This window comes from Apis cerana, linkage group LG2 (assembly GCF_029169275.1).
Source record: "Apis cerana isolate GH-2021 linkage group LG2, AcerK_1.0, whole genome shotgun sequence".
Taxonomy (NCBI): Eukaryota; Metazoa; Arthropoda; class Insecta; order Hymenoptera; family Apidae; genus Apis; species Apis cerana.
The window spans coordinates 2,511,192-2,535,900 of NC_083853.1; the positions used below are offsets into that span (position 1 = coordinate 2,511,192).

Consider the following 24,709-nt stretch of genomic DNA (forward strand, 5'->3'; position numbering starts at 1 on the left):
GAATATAAGTTATAACGATATACAATTGTACAAATAAGAATTATAAAACATTCTATTCCAGTAATAAAGAATCATTCCTACTTAATAAAGAATTTCCACATAATGTACAGCAAACAAGAGGAGTAATTTTGGGGTATGAGAGGGGGGTGAATAAAAGAGGGTGAAGAAACAACACCATGAACGTTGCAATTGTATGTACAGTTTTTATTTGGGGTTAATATAGTAATTCTCGTAATCAGGGCGGGTGAATACGATTGGGTCGTGTGTATGTATGTACGCGTGTATCGTGTTTTTTTTTTTTAGTCCGAAGAGTGAACGTGGGATTTAGGTAGCTAGCCTCGTCCTAGCCTCGTGTGCGCATTCACACCGTAATTAGTCTGCAACGTTTTATGTGTTTCGTAATTATTATTACTTCTTTTTTTGTTGTTTATTTGTTCGTTCGTCATTAATCTCTCTTGTAAATATTTCATCTAATTTAATTATGTACGTAATAATTCGATTAATCAATAAATCCGTAATAAATCCGTATAAACGTTGAATCGTGTGCGTGAGTGAACTAGTGGCGCCGATCCTGTCGTAGGATCAGCTAGGAAGTCTCTGTAGTAACCAGCGGTAAACGTATCACAAGTCATGTAGCAATTATTTATGCATTATCGGTACGAGTGTTCAAGAATCGAAACTACTTCGCGCTTTCTTTCTCTCATGTTTCTCTCCCTTTTTTTCTCGTTTTCTTTCACACGCGCATTTTCTCTTTCTTTTTCTCCTATCTTGCACTCTCACTCTCTTTCTTTCTTTTTTTCTCTCTTTCAAGCATATAAATTTTCGAAAACTATTCTCAGTACTTTGCCGAACGACGAATACTGGCGTTTTTCCATTTCCTCGTCTTAATATAGTGAAAAAAAGTCTGTATCTAATGACTGCGCAAGACAATTGCGAATATATAAACTCTCTCTTTCTCTTTCTCTTTGTTCCTAGTTCTATCTTTATCATCATATAACTTTAGCGTGAGTGTTGATCGATACTAATTAAATTGTACTCCACTGTGATCGCAGCCAAACATCTCTTTCTGGACTTATCTATTTATAGAAATCCGCATCTCCACGTAAAACAAGACGCAATCGTATGTATACATATATTTATATTTATACATATATATATATATATATGTATATATAGGTGGCTAATCTTCGGCATGAAAAAGGTCTTGTCGCACATGTCCTCGTGAAGACACGCAGCGATTTCTAATCGTAATTATCCGATTCTATCTGATCGATATAAATCCTATGTTAATAGCAGCTACGAGTTCCAATTTGCCTTTTTTTTTTAACAAGAACATCGATTCTTAAACACTCGGAAATATTGTAGTTATAGCATGGCGCAGTGCCGCGATGTTTACCGTTCCGTAGTGCCACCTATGTTAAATAGGTGTCTTGCAGGATACGTGTTTACCACCACGGCCTCCTGCGCTTAGGTAATTGTTATTGTATATCAAACTTTATAAACTGTAATACAATGTAAACCTGTAAAAAATATACTGGGTGGCGGCGGCTCTGTATAATATAATAAGTAGTATTATAATCGTTATGGTACAATTGTAATTCGTATAAATATATCGTTATATTATATTTCTGCAATGTGCGCTTCCTATTATTTTTGTTTTTTTTTCTCGCGTACCATTTTTCATATCGTGTATCGTACAAACCGGTGACGTACCAGCTACCGATTGCGTTCTATTATTTCTTTCTGTTACATTTTGTATAAGCGCTTCGTTCGTTGTACGGTAAATACAGTTCAGCACCATTGTACGTATATCTAAATGCGTCAGGGAACCTATATCACTTATTACGTATACATCGCCGTTCGACTTTGATCTGTACATATTTGTCGTAAAAAAAACTGTATATCTCCTTCTAAATTATTCACGCCAAAAGAAATAATTATTCTTTTTTAAACACTGCGCGTGAAATCAAGATATATGTATATGTATGTATGTATATATATATATATATATATATATGTATGTATGTATGTATGTATGTATGTATATATATATATATATATATATATATATATATTTATGTATATATATAAATTATTTTATTATTCTCTTCCTTCGTATATTCTTTATAATCTTGTCAAATATTTTACATATAAAAAATTAATCGCTAATTGACGAGATAACTAATAACGAATATACACTCTCTTACCATAAAATTCAGCGCAGTATTTAAAGAATTGATTATTCAAAATAGATATACATTATGTATTTGTGAAAACTCGTGATCATCGGAGGAATAATATTTAGAATAATAGCAATAAAGATATAAAAATTATTCCTTCAATCAAGAGTATCGAAGGCGCAGTGTTTACCGTACCACGAATAAATAGCGTTAATCTGTTATTTTCTCATGCGCTCGGAGCGAGGCTAGGGCGATTTAGGAACTACGTGACAGCACAACCGATGCAAGTAACTATTTCATCTGTTTTCTGGATTTTTCCTGTTGTTTTATACAATGAATTCTCGGTGAAATTCGATTTGACGGTTTCTATGTCACGACCATTGGAACCCGATCAAAATCGACCGATGGAATGTTTCTTGCCCGTGTCGAGTGAAAAGCCGCGCGAAATATTCAAAGAAATCGGGGGAAGAAAAATTTAGAGTTCTATTTGAGACTGATGAAGTTGAAGGGATTTTATGGCGAAATATCTGTTTTACCAATAATATGCAACCTATACCGACTGTCGATAATACCGCGACAGAGTTAAACAAAACGAAGCGCCATCTCTCAGCAACAACGCGTACCCCCGATACACTGATACACTTTGCACTCGATGCACGGAACTTCGGAAACTTTCGCATACTTCGTACATAATAATATTGCACGACGACACAGAAACCGCGTGTCTTATGTACTCATTCTCTCTTTTCCTTTCTCTCTCTCTCTCTCTCTCTCTCTATTTTTTTCTCTCTCTATCTCTCCATTTTACTTTCATTTCAAATTTACTTCTTTCTCTTTCTCTCCATATTCACGCAGTCTCTTGTTCTCACTAATTTCTCGCACCCTCGCAAATTTTTAATCTTATTCCATCTTTCTATCACTCGATTAAAGGTTGTATCCGAAGAACAATATTCGCGTTGCACAATTATCGATAAATATATATAATATATATATGTATGTATGTATATATTACGCATAAATAATCGATTGCGCGCTCTTTGATCCTATATACAAGTGTAGTTTCATGTAAATTAAAAATAATTATTTTTTCGGAGGCATTTACCTCTCTCTCTCTCTCTCTCTCTCTCTCTCTCTCTCTCTCTTTCTCTCTTTTGTGCTTTCTTCCTTTCTCATTCTCTCACTCTTTGTAGTTCTCTCTTTCTCTCTCTCGCACACATATATTCTTTCTTTCATCATATAAATAATACTTTTCATTCTTCTTCTTGTTTATTTCTTTCACTGTTTCACTTGCTTCCCTTGTTTATCGGATAAAATCGTACTACATATCTCATTCTCGTACTGTAGGAACTTAAGATGGTGACTTCAGCATCGGAGTCCCAAAAAAATTAAAGATATTTCGTTTGTCGTATTTGTGCTATTTTTTCCCGGTATCATAACTGTACCCATAGCGGTAGTGTAATTATTAATGTAACAGTGTATACAATATAGTGGCAATCGCAGCGGCAATAGATTTTAAATATATTCACACGTTGCAATGGCGACGATCACGATCGCGAATAATGCCGATTTAATTACAACGACGATTAATATCATGGCGTGATATTCGAAAATGAAAATGATAATCACGATAATTACGACACAATAAATGCTATTTTTTTTAAATATAACGATTATAAATAGTAATGACGATAATCTTTACTTAAAGACCAACGAATTAAGAGAATAATGAGCAATGTTGAAAATTAAGTACCACAAGATACAAATGTCACGAATGTATATATGTATGACGAAATGACGTTTCGAAGAGAGATAAGAAGATATTTCGAAAATTCTATTTTATCATTTCTGATGATTGAAAACATTTCTATGATCGATCGAAATTAATGTTTGTTATATTACATTTATATTTGAAAAAATAAATTAGATATCCGTGTAAAATATAATATGGAAAATCATATTTTTGATATTCTTTCTTAATAATAATTCAATTCTCTATCTTTTTTTATAAATATGTTATAAGTTGAGCAATAAAATCTTTTTCATTTAAAAGAGTTATAAATATTTTATATAAAATCTACTTATTCGTATAAAATTTTAAAAGTGTCCTAACTATTATTTTGCGCATTACTATTAGTGTGTCAAATGTTTTATTTACATCATCTTTTAACATTTTATCTTGAAGATTTCTTTCAAGAAGAAAATTTGTTACATTTCAAAAGATTTAAGATAGTATGATTTAATAAATCTTATAATATTATATATCTATCATAAATTGAAAGTTAATTTTAACAATTTTTATAATACAATATATATGAAAAAATCTTTTTTATTGATTTTTATTTGTAAGTAATATTCAAGATCAAAATCTAATTTTTTTTAAATGGATAATTCAAATTATCCATTCTTCTGTTATATGCAAACAGAATAATCAAGTTCAATGATTTTTATAAAAAGAATTGAGTTTTTAAAATATTATTTTGAATTTTTTTGCAAATAAATAAATTTCATAAAATAAAAAAAAGAATCTTAAAATTTCAGATAGATAAAAATTCTGAATTCAATATAAGTGTTAAAATATATATTAAAGTGTCATTTGTAAAATTTAAATCATTTTAAAAAAACTTACATGAAGATTTATATATAATAATAAGAAGAAAAAAACAAGTCTGATAAAAAAGATCCAATCTATCAAATATACGAGATTTTAATAAAACAGTAAATAAATTATTAGATTTATCAGAATCGATTTAAAAAAAAAAGATCTATTTCAATATATTGTGTGGTATATATATAAAAAATATAAAATAAAATCACAAAGCAAATGAAATTTTCTTCTCTCCTTCCGACACGTCATTTCTCTACGGTCTCTCTATTTAAAAGACGAACTTTAGAATTCTTGTGTCAGAGAAAAAATTTTCCGTATAAATGAAAAATTGCTAAAAATTAACAATAATAATAGAACTAATGATATGTCACGTCACATTCTGTGCGTTCGTTAAGCGGCGCGGATTTCAAATTGATTTTTCCCGATCGATCCGAATTATCTAATGCGTAATATTAATAATATTAATGATAGATAATTATAAATGTAAAATAATAATAGTAGTAAGAATAAAATGTTAATAATGATATTAATAATAATAATAACAATAATAATAATAATAATAATAATAATAATGATGATGATGATGATGATGATGATGATGATGATGATGATAATGATAATGATAATAATAATAATAATAATAATAATAATAATAATAATAATAATAATAATAATAATAATAATAATAATAATAAATATAATAATAATAATAATTATAATAATAAGAGCGATGCACGATAAAAAATTTAATAATTGCGTCGATGTATGCATAACAACGATAATCAACGTTCGATGATATTTTGTGCTCCCTATTTCGAATACAACCTTTCGCGATCTTCTGCATTTCTCCCTTCTTTCCATCCCTCTCTCTTTTCTCCTCTTTCTCATCATCATCGTAATCATGCGCGTGCACATATCCAAGATCTTTAACAACGAATCGATAATTATTAACCCCCCTTGTGTTTCGTTTTCGCACCTTCTTTTCGACAATTTAATTAAACACTTCTCGTAAATACACGCACGATACAATAATGACCATACGTTTCGCGATTAATAAAAAAACCGAATCGATAGTATGCGCCTTCTTTTTTTTTTTCCTACTCTCTCCCCTCCCCCCCATTTTACATTTTTCCTATATTTACACCTTACGGGACAATGCGACGATATTTCTCGATATCATTTTCTCTTGAAAACACTCGCGCACGTATGTAATATACGTGTGTGTGTGTACGTGCGTGCGTACGTGTCACATGCGAACATGTGTTCCCGTGATTGAGTATACATATTGTATTGTATGTCCGTTGCGTATGAATATGCTGTATATATCTTTCTTCATGCAACTTCTCTCTTTCTCTCTTTTTCTCTCTTTCACACGCACAATCATACTGTCGTCAGAGAGTCATCATCATCATTGCGCACGCACATTTTCTCGCATGCCTTTCATTTGTTCGATTTTGTTTATTGTTTATTATTCTTTTTTTTTTTCCCGCGAAATATTAACACATTCGAGATTGGAAGGAGCGGTAAATCTTTGGCTCGAATCGAAAAAGAAAATTATAAAAGAAATGTAATATTGAGGTATATCGACGAAGACACTCGTATTGTAGATCAAGTGTGCACAAAGGAAAGGATACGTAGAAAATTCTTTTTTTATCCGTTACTTTAGAATATCGTCTCGAATGTGTTAAATGCTCGTGAGATTCTCTCTTCTTCTCGAGGGAGCTCGAAACGCATTCGAATACTATTCTTCTTAATCAAAATATCCTGTCCAACTTTTCTTCGAAATACATCGAAATATATCAAGTTCTTATTAAATATCTATTTGACTATTTTTTAAAATTATAGAGATATAGCCATATGCTTCATAAGGATCTAAAATCGGATCTGATTTATTTATTTATTTTTTTTTTCCTAACGAGGACGGCACAAAGAAAATGACAGAATTTGATTTTCACAAACTATGTATCTTGAAACATATCGATATTTCGATCAAGAAGGACAGTTATGTTTCGCGATCAGGGGCAGGTCGGAAGTCGTTCCCTTCATTTTTTTAAAAGTTTTTCACGAACAACGAAACAAACATATTTTTTTTTTCTTTTTTTTTTTTGTTAAAGAGTATCTAACTAACGTACAGATCCATGTGTTTTACGTGTTTTCCTTTCCCCCATTTAACTGCAAAATAATACTGAAGTCTGCACATGGTGCCTATCACATATGTCTATTACGCAGTCTCTTTTAATTCACAGTCATTCCAAGTAACTCATACGCACAATCACATCCTGCACAAACACACATTTTTTTTCTGCATTTTTTTTTCTTTTTTCTTCTTATTACATACAATTACAACTCGCAATCCACAGAGAAATATCGGATCAAACCATAAATAACATCGTTTGTATTTCTCATTTTTCGAGCATGCTTTTAATTCCTTTTTCAAAAGGATTAGATAATTCTAATTTCTTATTTAAAAATTATTGGATCAGAGAAATATATATTTGTTACAATTAGAAAAAAATTCTTTTGAAATTCATTATCTAATCCATCCATCTAAATCACATTAATGCTTGTAATTTCCTTTTCAAAATAATTAAATATTAATTTTTCCAATTTAATACAAATAATTAAATTCTAATTTTTCCAATTTGTGTGAATTCGATTTTCTTTTTTTGTTTTAAGATTTCGCAATTTAAAAATTCTTAGATGACAGAAACGTATATTTGTTACAATTGGAAAAAAATTATTTTGAAATTCATTATCTAATCCTTTAAATCATATTAATGCTTATAATTTCTTTTTCAAAAGAATTAGATATTAATTCTAATTTTTTCAATTTGTGCGATTTTCATTTTCTTTCTTTTTTTTTTTTTAAGATTTCATAATTTAAAAACTCTTAGATTAGAGAAATGTATATTTGTTACAATTATAAAAAATTCTTTTGAAATTCATTATTTAATCCATTTTTTATATCTTCTATTAATTAAATTACAATTACGATGATTTTTTTTTATATAAAATTAATGATTCCTTCCAATTAAAATTCTTTCGAAATGATATTATTTATGGGACGATCGAACATGCCTTTATTGCTCTGTGCAACTGTCTTGCCTCGTTTTCGCACGCATTCCCTAGATTTCTCGCTAGCACTTCATTAGCTTACTCTCGCTCTTCTTTTCGTCAACAGAGTGGATAAAAAAATTGTTAAAACCATTTTCGACATGGTCATACCGCCTCGAACGTCTCCATTTTTTTTAGTATGCTGCGTGATACGAAAAAAAACGTAACGGTACGCATCTACGCGTAGACCTCTGTAGTAAATGTAGAAATGTTAACAATATTTGTCATTTGGTCATGGTAGTTTGCCACCGTTATTTATTATTAATTAAAAAACGAGAAAAAAATAAATTAAAAAAAGATTGCTAGAGCTAATTTCAAAAAAAATTTTTTTAAATTATTTCTATTGTCAATTGTTGAGTCTATTATGTCAAATGAATAAAATAAGTAAAACGAATATATATATATATATATGTATATATATATATATATAATCGTAATATATATAAGTATCTGTACAATATGCAATGAGGCTTGACATGCAGTATAACCCGTCGAAGCAGTTATAAACTCTTTTAAAACACCCTGTATATATATAATATATATATATATATATATATATATATATATTAATAATCAATAATAATATCAGTTTGTATTGTACAGGCTATTTTGAGGGCTGAAAGCCTGTGGTCTCTAATATTTTACTTAACCTTCTTGAACCCATACGCTTTCTCCCATCATTATATCTACTTAAGTTATTCTTTAATAATATATTTTAATCTCGCTTTTTTTTTCTTTTCTTCTTTTTCGCTAAGTGTAGCAAGGTATTATGTGACATAACGGAATTTAACCATCTTTCGTTTTTTTTTATTTCCTATCGTTTCATCACCCGCTCTTCTCATTTTTTTTCATTTTCTTAAGATTCATTAACGAAATAATCATTGTAAATGTATTATAGCTTTACGTTAACTTTTTTTTTCATCATTACCATTACTTTTACAGTTTAATATGTTAGCTTTTTTTCTCTCTTTATCTATCGTAGATTTGTCTGTGGCTATCCCTGATGTGTTAGTTACCCTGCGCTTCCGTCTGGTTATCGAAATATTGTTTTTTTGCGAAATTGTGGTCTACGATTAAAATTTCATCATTTGTCTCCGTGTTTTAAATACGAATTTTGTTCCTCTTATTTTTCTTTTTCTTTCTTTTTTTTTCCCCCTCACGTACTTGTGTTCTCGTTTGTTTCTGTTCTCTTTTGTTTTGTTTTTTTTTTTTTTTGCTCTTCCCCCTACCCCATTCGTCTCCCCCCCCTTTTTTTCACATTCACCGAACGAAGTTTCGAGGAGCTCACCAAGATTTTACCGATCAAAAATACAATTACAAGGTTCACAGTCTTTGTCATTAATCGATTTTTTTTTCTCGAAATTTCAAAAACTGGCCGATTGTTCGCGCATTTATATCGAGTTTTAAAAAAAGATTACATAAAATACGATTGTAATCCAAAAAAAAAAATTAACAGCGATCGAGGAAACAATATAAATATATATGTGTATGTATGAACATATATATATATATATACACTCGCGCTTGATATTGCACAATACCGGAAACGAGTCGTGTAATCAGGTCAACTGGTAGTCGTGCTTTCATAACGAGAGAGGAAGAAACAGAATCTTGGCAAGCTCGCGCGACACTGCGTGTGATTATTGTGCAAACACCCCTATACATACATACATATATATATATATGTATATATATATATATCCCACCCCACTCTCCTCCCGATTGTAATGTAATTCCATATAAAATTGACATAATTTGTCCGTTTATTGCGGACCTACTCTTTCGTCACTTCGGGGATCATTATCAGGGATAAAAAATAAAAACGAAAATTTCGAAAGTGACCACCATACAAAATGTTTCGTACGGTCTCATATACGAAACTGAATAATATCCAGCTTAGTTGAGTTAATGATAAGTATCTCGAAATAATTCTCCGAATGGGAATAGAAGCTCGTCTGAACGCGCTTCAAGGGGGGCAGCAGCAAGAAAGATACGAAGGTACTACATTGTTTGGTCAATCTCTCTCTCTCTTTCTGTTTCTCTCTTTCTCTTTCTGATTGATTGAAACACGATATTAATGGAATAAACCCGGTTGTTAAGAATATAACGGTTGTCGACATATAATAAATAGATATATATGTATATGTATATATATATATAGCTATTGTATCGCAAAAATAGAGATCGGCGAGAAATTGGAAAAAAAAAAGAAAAAAAAAAAAGAAAAAACAAATTGGTTTGCGATTAGTTCGTTTATCGAATATGATTGTCAAACGAGTAACGATCGTTCAACGCTTCCGCGGGGGCAAAATCGGGGAAGAAACCGTGCGGCAGGTTGCCCGCGAGCAACGAGTGATGAGGGAATCCAGCGTCGTCGCCTGGATGAGGTGGCAGGCCAGCAAGAGGGTGGATGATTTGCGCGGGCGGCTGGACGGCCTTGTCGTTGTTGTTAAGCGAATTCATAACCACCTCGCCCGTAGTCGCCCCCGTGCAGTCCCTTCTCAGCTGTTCGAGTTTCAAACTCTTCCCATATTTCCCCCGCACGTACATTAACAAGCTGTTGTACGGGATGCCGAATATTCTGCTTGCCTGCGACGTGGTCATCTTCTTGTTCCAAACGTGCTGCAACGCCTCGGTCAACTCCGCGTTCGTCCAAGACCTGGGTGGACCGCCTCTAGGCGCGCTATGCTGTCCTTTCGGCCTCCCGACGGGGAGGCCCCTGCTGCTATGGTCACCCCACCTGTGCGGCGTATCACCGTCGCCCCTGTGCTTCTTTGGCTTTTTACCCGGGTGATGAGTCCCGAGACTGGCCGCGCCGAAAAGTCCGTGCAGCGCTTCCGGTTTAAAACTATCGTGGAGATCCGCCAAAAGGGATCCCCTGTCTAGAGCACCTACATGAGGGAACAGTCCACCACCTAGAGACACGACACCATCCAATGGGAATATCGGCGTTACGGAGCTTTGTTGCGGTGTGAGTGGAGATTCTTGTTGTTGCTGTTGTTGTTGCTGTTGCTGTTGTTGCTGATACGGATGTGTTGTCCTGGGCGGGCTTCCCTCCCGCTGCGGACGATGACCCTGAGACTGTTGTTGTTGCTGCTGTTGCTGTTGCTGCGATTGTTGATGATTGTTGTTAGACCCGGTCAGATCCAGTCCGCTTGCAGGCGGGCTAAGGCTCGGCGGTGGATGGGGTCTGCTCAGATCTTGAGGAACGAGCTCGACCGATCTCCTCCGCGGCCGTGCTTGCTTTCGCCGTGGCAAAAGCGGGGATCCGCAACTTTCACGCAACTCGCGCATCCCAAAGTTCAAGTGGCCCATGTGCGGCAACATATCACGGTGGTCCCTCGTGGGGTGGAAAATGGTGGGTGTCGTGACGGGGGGTGGTTGTTCCCGGGTGGACGGGGGCGCGGTACTCTCGGACGCGTTGTCATCCTCCTCGGGCGTACCTTGTCTGGCCCCTTCGGGTGTCGAGGGCTCGCCCAGGAGGAGGTCCGCGGTCGGTGTTTCCGGTGGTGATGTAGGTCTCGGTTCCGACAACACTAATCCACGCACCTGCAGACTCTCCGCGGCTCTCATCAGGCCGGGAAGCTCCTCACGGCCGACCCTCACTTCGCCACGGTACATAAAGTCGATCAGCGCCGCCACCTCGTGGCCGGGGAAGTCCTTTAGCACGATCACCGGATGTTTGCAGGGGTGCTCCGCAAATATCCTCTCGAAGAACGGGCTACAATCCAAACAGTTTTCGCTTTTATCGAGTTGTTTTATTTGATTTTTTTTTGTTGAAATTATTTTAAAAATATGTTGAAAAATTTTCTCGTTACAGGAGTTTTTTGATAATAAAGAATATTTAATAATAATAAAAAGAAAAATTCGAAGCGTATTTTGTTTTACTTGGAAATATTTTATTAGCGCCTCTAGAGAAGTTTAAAGTCAATCTGTGTAGAGTTGAATGTACATAGAAAAGGAATTGAAGAAGTTTTGATATTTGATATTTGATATTTAAACTTTTGATATTTAATTATTCTATTATTCTATATAATGTATTGTATGTAATCGGATATTATTAAAATAAATAATTAAATTAAAGTAATAAAAAAAAATAATTAAAAATGAAATGAAAATATCATTTTTGGAGGTTATTAATATATTTATAATGAAAAAACAGGAGACGGAGAAACGATTTTAGATTTTGATTTTATTGTCGAATTTATTTTTTGATGATATTAATATCGTGCAATAATTAAATTAATATTTTATCATTAAGAAGAATTGGCTTCTTCAGGTAGTAGTGATTCGTCAATCTTGTTTGTCGAACATATGTCATAGTGTTTACATAAATAGACAGACTTATGAATCATGCTAGCACAGGTAATACAGACGGGATATAAATCAAAGACATTCAACTTTTATTGCAGTGTTTCCCAACCTTTTTGAATTAACGATATATTGCAAAAATTTTTTAAATTTTTACTACATATTTAGAATGAAAATTTTTATTCAAATACATGAAATACTAAATACATATTTCTTTTATAGTTTTTATTATTTGTTTAAAAAAATTTGAAAAATATTTATAGTATTGATAAGATATCAGAATTTTGATATAAAAATAATATATATAAAAATAATAAAAATAATAAAAATAATAAATTTGTAATTAATGATGATTTTTAATTATTTATTCAATTTGTTATTAGTAGATTGTACTTATAAAAAATTTGAATGTACACGATGTGGCGAAAAATATAAAATATTCAAGCTTCATTTCTTTGCATTCATTTTATTTTGTATAAATATTCGCAATCATTATGAATATTAAATATATTTTGTAAAAATTTTAATAAATCATATTCAATAGATTTATGTGTATAACCGATATATTGATTGAAAAACACTATTCTAATATGAAGTCACTGTGTATTTAATTTGAACCATAATGAACAACAACCTCGTAAACAAATATAATAGTTCATAATCTCTTCGAAATGATAAAATTTTTATAAAATTTTAATAAAAACATTTTTGATTTTAAGAAAAATTGTTGAAATATCAAAATTATCAAGATAAAAAACTAGAAATAAATATATTTATTCTAGCTAATAATCATCAATAAATAGTTACTCGAATAATTGCAATTTATTTAATTTCTATTTAATAAATATTTAATGAGGAAAATTTTGAATAATTTCAAGATACTTTTTAATTTTTTTTTTCCTGTGATTTGTAATTATTGAAAGAAATATTATCAAAGCAAATCTTCATATAGTTTTACTATTAGAATAGACAAAAGGAATATTAAACTTCTTATTAAATAATTATTATTTAAACAATTATTATTTAATTCTTTTTATAAAATGATCCAATATCTTTGTAACATAAAATAAATACTTTAATTCTTCTTGGATCATTACAACAATATACATAAATAATATAAAAAATCAACTGTTATTTAGAATTCGTATATTATACTATGGTATACTATAATTTTCATTATTTTTATATTTATTTAAAATATAAGGTAAAACTAAAAAGAAGTCAAAATTATATTGATATCCCAATTTTTGTGATAAATTGAAAGTAATTGCACAAAATCAATTACAGAAAAAATAAAATTAAAGAAATTATCATATTAAAATAAACGTATATCGATTTATCATCATACAAAAATATAATTTGTTTTCTTAAATTTATCTTTTAAATTTTTAACATTTACAAATTTTTCGATTATTTATTTACTTTCTTTTTATTTCCTTCTTTTCTAATATAAACTGTGTAATCAAACAGACTATTATACTTTAAAAATTGATAGAGAATAAGAATACGATTTTAATACAAACATCTAATCTGTATCCAATCTAATATTCTATATCTAATAAATAATAATAAATAGATATTCATTACTATGATTACTATGTGAATGTTATTAATGGAACATTCACATCTAGTTGTTCCAGGATTAATTTTGCATATAAAAAGTGATAAAATCACTTTTATATCTATGAATTTATTTCAAAAATAATACATAGATATCATCATTTTTAAAGTACTAATGGAAGATGAATTAATTTTGAACATTAAAATGAATCATATTTGAATATTTTATTAAAAAAGGAAATGTTCGTAATAAAATATTATTACACATATTTAAAAATCATATTTTCCATGAGTTTAAATCATATTGTATGTGGAGAATTATTTTTCGTAACGACTCGTTTTATATACCATGTATGGAACGATTGAATAAAAAAAAAAAAAGAAAAAAAAAGAAGTATATAGAAATAAGCCAAGTACACGAACTATATTTACGATAATATCTTTTAGATATTTTTTAAATAATGATATACATAAGAATGACAAATCATTTGAACAGAGTAACATTTTTTTGTTCAATAATATAATCAATATTTATGCAATATTAATGCACAATAAAACTATTTATATTACAGAAAGTCATTATAAAAATTCTTATTGTCGTGAATAATAGCAGATGATAGTAGAAAAATAATAATAATATTGAAAATATTATAATAAAAATAACTTATTAATTTATATTGTTGATATATAATTTTCTAGTAGGATTTATTAAGTATTTGTGTAACGAATCTTTGATTTTATGCTTTGGGCCTATAAATATTATCATGATAAATTTTATTTTTAGCAGCTAAAGATCTGTAAAAACAACAAGAGATACTTTGTATTTGCATGAATGTATCTTTATCTATTTATACATGCATCTATATAAATATATCGTTATTCAGATTAAGGAATTGAAGAAATGAAACATATTTAAAAAAAAATATTTAAAAAAATCTTTATCATTTGGTATTTTAACTATTTATAATTAAATATTATAACTGAATACTGAATATATTGGTAGAAAAAGAAACTCTTTATGTTTGAGAAATATATCTAATGATGAAAATGAAAATAGGAACTTTAGATTTCAAATTGCAATAGCATTAAATATTCTGCTGATTAAAAAAGTATCGTTAATTTGGAATCAAATATCAATCAAAACAGTTTTGTTATTTTTTGTAACAAAAAAGGAAAAAGATTTAAAAAACAAATTTTCATTTATTAAAACAATTTTTCTTATTTATTTCTGCTTAAGGAGAGGAGGAAAAAATTATGAATATCGATTTATAAGAGCTATGATTTTGAAAAGTAAAAAAGTTTTCTACTTTACGAAAAGTTTTCTACTCTACTTTTCTATTTTTAATTCTGATAATCGTCTAGTTTTGACAAAAGTTGTATAACAATCTGAAAGGAAAAATTCAAAAGAGCATGAATCGAATGAGGAATTCTCTTTTGTCGAATCTTTATTTTTATAACAACATTTTGGAAATCTTTTCCATATTCATTGTAATTGAATTATTTGTAATAAGTATGCACAATAAGAAATGCAAAATTTTAAATATAATCCAATTCAATCATTCGATTTAAAATCTCAACAATATTTCTAGAAATATTCAAAAGTTTTTATCATATATTTCTTTCATGAAAAAGACAATAATACTAAAAAAATATTTTGAATTTACAAATAAGAATTTTTTATTATTTAATAGTAGATATGTAATTATTATTTAATAGTAGATAAGTAAAATAAAATTAAACATTTTAAAATGTTTATATTGATAAACAGAAATATCAAATTTTATTTTCATTTTTCAAATAATTTATCAAAATGATCCTTTGTAAAATTATTTTTAATACTTTAATATAATGCGAGTTAGATCACTGTCAATATTTTCCTCTACAAATATTTTTTCCTCCATATATTATGTATTTGTCATGCATAATTTAAACGATGCGGTTTTTTGACCGATTCGAGTTGTTGAATCAATTGTTTCATCATTTTGTGTAATTTTACATGTGTAATTTTACATATGTACACGACAAAATCACGAATCATTAATTTTTGTCAATAATCAGGGAAGCATTCATATTGTGTAATACGAAATTCAAAGAAATTTGATAAGAAAATTATATGGATATTTTAATAGTATATTTATATTGAAATAATGAAATTTATTTCTTTAAACATATACACTTTCTTAACAAAAATTAAAAAAATTAAGAAACAGAATTTATTTATTTATTTATTTATCCTCTCAGATAAATAGTTGGAATTAAAAAATAACATAACAAAGATTATACATCAATAAATAATAAGTTTTTTTTCGAATATGTTTGAATGTATGAAGAGCAAAAATAAAAAACATAAAAAACTTTATGAATGATTGATTTATTTTTTAACTTTTATTATTTTAAATAAATACTGTACATGTAAAAAAATATGTTCAAACTACATGAAATGAAAAAAAGAAATATGAATTCTTGGCAAAACAAATATATAGGATATACAGAATAAACATTTGACAACATTATATAAACACCATTTTGTTATTTAAAAAAACATATATCTTTCAAATATCAATATCAATTCGATTGGAATAATACGAGCCATTTATAAAATTATGTATTAAAAATAACTACTAAAAATAAAATAATGATATTAACCAACGTTATGCAAATTTTGTCAAATAAATTTGTATACAATCAAATGTATTCTTGTCATTTCACATTTTCCATTCTTCTAAATTTAAATTTACGTGATTTTCTTTTTTTTCTTCTTGAAATTTAAAAACCATATCAAGATTTGGAAGCAATTGGCAATGTCTAGAATGTTGTATAACAATAGAAGCGTTTTAACATTGTTACTAAGATTGATAATGTCTTTGTTGGTGTATAGCTTTATAAAAAAATTATTTCGAGGAAAATAATGTATATTTTTCTAAAAGTTCTATATTTTTATAATACTTAGTCTTATTGCTTTTTAGAGACAGCATATATAAAAATTGGATAAATATAAAATTGTATAAATGTAAAATAATATATTTAATAATATATCATTTTACATTTATTTATATATTTAATATTAATAATTAATTATTTAATAATTAAACACATATAATTCAAAAACATCATCGTTTGAACTAATATATATAATATTATATAATATAATAATATACTAATATAATATAGTATACTAGTATACTAATATAATAATAATAGTATACTATTATATAGTATTATACTATACATTATATTATAGTATACTATATAATATACTATATAATAGAATATATAATTTTCTCTATACTTTTTAATATAAAATTGTTGTCACTTCTTCATCAAAAAAATATTATATTGTTTTTATTTATATTATATATCCACTACGATGGAAATTAAATTTTAGTTCTTACAACATTACAGCAATAGAAATCCACTACATCAGCTTGGATTTACATATTAGCTTGGATTTAGATACATTTAAAATATATTTGCGTATAATTGTAATAGTTTTTTTTTATATATAACTTTTTCACGAAAAGAAATTTCTTTTACTTTAATATCTTGCTAATGAATTTTTTGTCTCCATATAAGACTATTGTTATCAGCTATTTCCTTTTCAATAGAAACATGCAACATATTTTCAATGCAACTATTAAATATCATCAACAAGTTTGGCCTTATTTTATCTGAAAATTATTATTTGAATATTATTTCAAAATAATAATTTGGAATTATTATCTCAATTAATTTTATATTCAAGTAACTTATTTTATATTCAGACGAAGAAGAATCATTTTTACAAATAAATTTTTATTCGAATTAATTCATTTAAATTCAATAATAAGCAATTTTATTACAATCTTGTGATTGTGAGAATATAAAAGAAATCTATATTTCTAATGCAATGTTAAGAATCAAAAAAATATTTGAGAAATTATATCAGGCAACACTGTAAAGTTTCATAAATTAAATAAAAAAAATTATTTCAAATTATAAAATAATTCAAAGAAAAATTATGCTTGTTTAAATAAATAATTGATAGGAATCTTATGTTGATTTTTAGTATTGACTTGTACATTAGAATTCTATATTCTTAAGATATTCTACTTTTATCTGATAATGATCATCATAGTTAATTTTTTAAAACAAAATTTCACAAGATTTTCATATATTTACTTGTATAACGAGACCAAGTGTATCAAAATAATTGCCTATAATATAATAATTAATTATGAATTAATAACTGCATTTCAATTATATTACTTTTTGAATATAAATTGATATTCATATTTAATATGATAATCATATTATAAAATCTATCTATATCAACGGTTGAATAATTCGAATAGTATTATATTTCTTGAAATTTTTTATCAATAATTTTAAATTATTTCATAAGCTTGTATAATCTCTTTGCTGTATTTCTGTATCAAAAATCGAAATAGATGATAGAAAAAGATTGAAGTTAAATAAAAAATAGTAATAAGATTATGTTGTCAGAATCATTAGGAATAAAATCTTTGATAGATAAATAACTTTTTCGTTAATTTTCTAGATTTTTTATATATATTTTAATATATATTTTATGTATATTCTATGTATTCTATGTATTCAGAGCTGTGAACACACTTTGTCGAATGTATGGTCCCCCAACTATCCACTTATTTCTTTTAACAACAATGAAAGTGGTGAAAGTAATTGACTACTTGCTGAAACCATGGATGGAATTGTGTAACTATGCATACTTTATCGAAGTGAATTGTATGAGAACACGATACGATAATATTTGAAAGTTAACTTAACTCTTATATATTAGTACTAATGATACTTGAACTCTAATTATTATAAACATTATTTTCAAATGTTATTTTTTAAATAATCTATTTCAAAATATTTATTTATACAAAATTTTTATGTATCAAATTGTGGATATAATGAAAAGTAAGCTTGTCTTTTTTTTAAATTACATTTAAAGATATGAATTTCATGATAAACAATATATGGAAGTTTGAAATCCTAAATTTATTTTTTGATTTATGTTTATTATTCATATCTTTTGTTCTCTCCTTTCAATAAATGTTTGTATTGTTTATTCTAAAATTGTCTTAGTTCAAGTATCTTTTTGATGTAAACATAGATTTTATCATTATATTAAATATCAATTTATATTCAAAAATAATATAATTGAAATGTATATCATTGATCTGTAATCAATTCTATAACTTCATATTATTCTTTTAATTGTTATAATATAAAATTAAAATTAATTAATTGTTATAACATAATTTTATTTTGATATTTGGTATTTTTGTAATCATTTTACTATTGTAATCATTCAAGAAAATTTGAAAATCTGGTGGAATTTTTGTTTTAAATCGACTATAATGATTAATTGCGACTGTATCGTTATTCTTATATATAAAGAATATTTGTATTTTATATTTTTCAAAAACTTTCACTATTTCAAATATTATATAAAATAATAATTTTATTTATAAAATTTGTAATAAAATTAAGAAACAAAAATACGTATCTTCTATTTTGATTTGTAGTTTCTATATATAAATTATTATTACGTATAACTTTATATTTATTAAAAAAAATTAATAAAAATTCAAAATCTTTAAAAAATCTTATAAAAAAAGTTAATTTTATAAGTTAAAATTTCTTATATGATTTCTAATTCAAAAATGCAATTTAAGAAAAAAAATTTTTTATGCTATCTAATTCTCAAGATATTTCAAAAAATATATTTTCAACTCTTAATTTTACAGGATAATTTCACATTTTCATCTCCAAATGGAATTTAATCGATAAAAAGAAAAAAATATATATCAAATGTATATTTTTTATGAGTTTAGAAATCAAGTACAAATATTAACTATAACAGTTAGACAAAGATCAATTTATCATAGAAATCTTAGAAAATTACTCTTATTTTTTAATTTAAAAATCTGAGAAAATTATTTTTTCTTAAGTTAATTCAGTTTAAAAAACAGTTTAGAAATCAATTCTAAAGATTCAGTATATGAAAATAATTTCTTTTTAATCTCTCGATATTTAATACAATTATCTAAAAAAAATATTTGTAAACATAAACATTTTGAAATTATATTGTAACTTATTGTATATTGTATTACATATTATGTAATATGTAATATGTATATTATATTGTAATTGTATTGTATATTGTAATTGCATTGTAAACATAACCATTTAAGTTTAATTATCAATAAATGATTTAACATCGAATTTCGAATTACAAAATGATATAATCTAAGACTGAATAAGTTCCCAATAAACATAAAAAATAAATAAATAAATAAATAAAAACAATACACAATACAGTAAATTATATAATATTTTTAAAAAATAAATATTTATACATATTTAAAATATTTTAAAACATGAATATATATAAATTGATTTATTTTTGCATATTATTTTTCATTTAAAAATGACATGAAAAAATGAAATGAAAATAACATGATATATTATTTAAATATATCATTGTTCAAGTATTTTATTTATATGTTATTCAAGACAAAACGTTTTCAATTATCAACAAATATCATACGACATAAAGAAAACAAACAAAATAATGATATTTCAGCAGATAAGCTAGAAGATGCGAACAAAGATAGGGTAAAGGTATATAATATGATCAGTCGTATCATTTACTTTACAATATTATATAAAGAAAGTGCTAAAATTTATCACTTTGTATTAGTATTTAATCATATATAAAAAGATAAATTGCGATGCCATGTAATCAATAATTATAAAAAGAGAAGTACTTCAATAAATGAATTTTATTAAATTTAAAAATTATTGAATCTCTGATAATTTTACATTACATGGAATTTTATAAATGCATGCATATATATTAGAGCTATTTAATAATGTGCTTGAACAGTTTAATCGATTGAAAGATTATTTTTTTATCTTAATTAAAAAGTTTTTTTTCTTTTCACTTAATATATTGTGTGTTCCTAATATGATCTAATTATAATTTCAATTTACTATTTACTACATCAATAAAATTAATATAATAACTATTTTAAAACATTTATATAAATAATAAAGACACGTAAAAAAGTAACTTCAAAATATATAATAATTATACCGAATTAATCTCTTAAGTAAGTTATATTAAATATATCTTTTCTAGCTTTCAATAGTTCTAATTTATTTTATATAAAATACAAGTTTATATAAAATACAATTTCTCTTTATTTGAACACCAATTAGATGTAAAAATATCAATCATCTTCAACGATTTAATCCCTTGAGTTACATTCACGATGAGATTAAATCAAATTTCAAATTCTAATAATACAAATTTTCACAATGCAATACAATTTATTCTTCTTTATTCTTTCTTTTCGTCAAAAACGCAGAAAGTACGCAAATCATATTAAGTATCTTTTACGTCATATTAAGTATCTTTGCCCTCCATATACATATATACACATAACACGCATACACACACACACACATACGAAAGATCGGCATGAAAACAATGTTTCCTTACCTGCAGGCACTAAGAACAACCTTGTGCGCCCTGAGACTAGTCTCGGCGCAGACCAGGGTCACGTCAACGAGTAATTCCGCGTGTAGCAACGCCTCGAAGGCTTGGAGTATATGCGTCTGATGATTGTTCCATCGTAAGGAATAGTGCGACTGCAAAGCCATCCCATCAGGACTGTCCGCGGCGCTCGACATTTTTTCACCGCCGCTCGTGCCGTTAGCGGAGCCACCTTGCTCCGCCTCGTTCTCCTTCGTACCTCGAGGTCCTTCGTCCGTTTCTCTCTTCCATGCACGCACGCACGCGGCCACGCACGTATCGTGAACAATGCTTCCCCCTCGACACTATCTTGAACGCCGCTGTTCTCCTGAAACACGAGAAACGGAAAATGTCTTTTGCTCAATTCGGCTCGAGTTCGATCGTTACTTCTTACAACGATATGAGGATCTGAATTAGAGATTAAATGATTTTATGGTAATTATTCACGAAATAGGTACGCCTCGTTGATCTCAATGACCTTGAAATGTGTTGTCGGTGAGTCATGATTCTGATTTTTTTTTTTAGATATGTCTTGATACCGCAAAAATATACGCGTATTTGGCTATTACACGCAATAGTTTCCACGTTTGTGATATTGTTTATCGTTTGAATTAGATTTTAGGTTAAGTATGTATTGTATGGGCGAAATACGAGAGAAGGAGAGGGGGCGGCGATAATTTCTCTGACTACGTTCTTTATTTCGTGATAAATAGGAATCTAATTGATTTTAACAATTTCGAATAATATTATTATGTTATAGGCAGGAATTTTTTCTATGATATTTGTAAGAAATAGTTGTCATTGAATTTCGTCTATATATGTTCATAATACATGCGTCAATATCATATCATCTTATCTATTGTTTATAGAAACACATTGCAACACAGGCAACTAGAATACATAACGGGTGAACTGTTAAAAAGTAAGAACTTTTTGATGAATTTTAGAAAGCTCGAATATTCCATACAGAATACGAAAGTAAAATATAAAATAATATTTAAGCGAAATTGCAATGATAAATATATTAGTTATTTTATTATCGCATTTTTAAAGGATCCATAAAATATTCAATTTATTTTATAATATACAATTTTTATGAAATTAAGTTAAATTAAAATCTAGCATAAATATATATAAATATGATACGTAATATCGAATATATTTTTGTGAATGCCGAAAATTATGGCTAAATAACGATTATAGGTACTGAGAAAAATTATTCAACGATTATAGGTACTAAGAATGTTGACTTCAACAACATATTTCAAGATCATTGAAATTGGCAAAGTATAATCTTTTGTGAATAATAATTATTTAATTGCTCAAAATATTCATAAATCATGAAATATAAAAATTATCTTATTAAATTCATTCTTATTAAATTCATTGAACAGTAATTTAAAAAAAAAATTTACTAAAACATGAATCTCAATTAATCAGGTTCTATATTTAAATAAAAGAGTGTTCAAAGAATCGAAAATATTTAGATATTTGATATTTAATTTTTATTAAATGAAAATCTCAATAAATGTTTTAAGTTAGACTGAGATTGAGAAAATTATTTTAATAAAATGAACGAAAATCTATTTTCAATTTTAATTGTTACACAATTATTTGATAAAAAGATAAATAATAGAAAAGAAATGACAATTATAAAAAAAGGATACAAATGTTTCTTGATTTCTTATGATTTGTATAAAAATATGAATTACTATAATTTATAAATAGATTAAAAAATTCTTATCAACATATCTCATATATATACATCATCATATATAAAATAATAGTATATTATTTTTTCAATCCAATGAATATCATATTTATCTTCTTTTTCACATTAATTATAACACATAAAAATTTTCTCGACATTTAAAAATTTTTTTAAATTTACCTATTTTAGACTACATACAACAATCTCGATTATTTGAATTAATAGAAAGACAAGAACAAGAAAATTTTCGAATAATGCAATATAGATTTTTTTTAGATGAATTATTTTATATTTTGAGGAAAATAATATGTTTATACACAATATAATTGAGATAATAGTATAAAAGATGGTTTGCATTTTAAAAATAGGAATTTCATATTGTTCTTTTTATAGTCAAATTGCATAAATTTTGTCAATGTTTAAAAGAACATGCATTCTGCAAATAATTTTCTAATTTTATCCATTTGTTTTTTAACGCTACTCTCACTACTCTTTATAATCTATAATCTATAATTTCTTAAATATTTCCAATTTCGTTTCGATACTTAACATTTTTGTATGCACAATGTGAATGTATCCAAATTTTAAATTAAATTTTATTATTGTGAATAGAGAATATTTTATAATATTTTTTATATAATTACAATTAGGATGTACAATTAATCGAAAATTAATTCAAATAATAGAGATTCTATTGTAATTAAATATTGAAAAGAAAATTGTGCAAGTTTGCAATAATTTTGTGATACAATGATAAACGAGTATTCTAGAGGGAACATGAAGAAACATAAAATGTGCCATTGCAGAATTAATATTTATTTTTACAGATTTTTTAAAAAAAAATATTATATTAAATAAAATTATTTTAAACATATTAAGATGCTTGGATAAAGTAATTGAAGAAAGGCTACGCTACAAAATATCAAATTTGTACTTTCTTTATAGAAAAAATTTTTCATAAAATTCGATATTATCTTATTTAAAATGTATTATACAAAAAATTCATATTATTATTTACATAAGAAATAATAATATGCTTTAAATAATGCTTTCGTAAAAAATTCAGAAATAAAATAGTATCCAAATATTATCATGATTTTATATCTGTTTATAAAATGAAAATCACATTCATGTTTCATATTCTTTTATAAAAGAATAATCTTTAATTTTTATACCAGTAAAACGTTTTCCTTTATTTCGTAGAGTTCGTAGCGATTTTTATTTCAAAAATATTAATGATCATAACTTTTGATATTTTCAATCAATATCAATTTTGAATATATCATGTTAGTGAATTCAATCGATTTCTTCTTTTTTTAAATAATATATTAAAATTTTAAAAGCAATTTACAATAATATAAAAATACAAAAAGTGAGAAAAATGAATTTATCGTGTTTTTTTTTCAATTGATGACCGTGTAATTGAAAAAAAATTGCAATACAAGGAAAAATTGGAAAATGGATATGTGGTGATTGGTTAAAAATTATGAAAATCAGAGAAGATAAAACATTCAGGTTAATACTGGAATTGAGACATAGAGATTAATGGTATTTGCGATATTAGTGTTGATGATATATTAATATCCCATCCGTTTCATTTTCCGTTTTATAATGGATAAAACACTATATTTCTTTGTTTGATGTTGCGAATAGTAATCTTATAACTATCCATTAAGTTT

General features: G+C 27.1%; 1 protein-coding gene across 4 annotated transcripts in view; it reads right to left on the minus strand.

The window, feature by feature from the left end:
- Positions 1-183: 183 nt before the first annotated feature.
- Positions 184-24,709, minus strand: part of LOC108004516 (protein jim lovell) — a 31,856-nt gene continuing 7,330 nt past the window's right edge. For all 4 annotated transcript variants that reach the window (XM_062072132.1, XM_017067481.3, XM_017067480.3 and 1 more), the window contains exons 2-3: positions 21,287-21,647; positions 184-11,620 (exon numbers count right to left, since the gene is read on the minus strand). In XM_062072132.1, the coding sequence (XP_061928116.1) occupies positions 10,153-11,620; positions 21,287-21,477 (1,659 nt within the window). In that variant the 5' untranslated portion in view covers positions 21,478-21,647 and the 3' untranslated portion in view covers positions 184-10,152. The remainder of the gene's footprint in view (positions 11,621-21,286; positions 21,648-24,709) is intronic.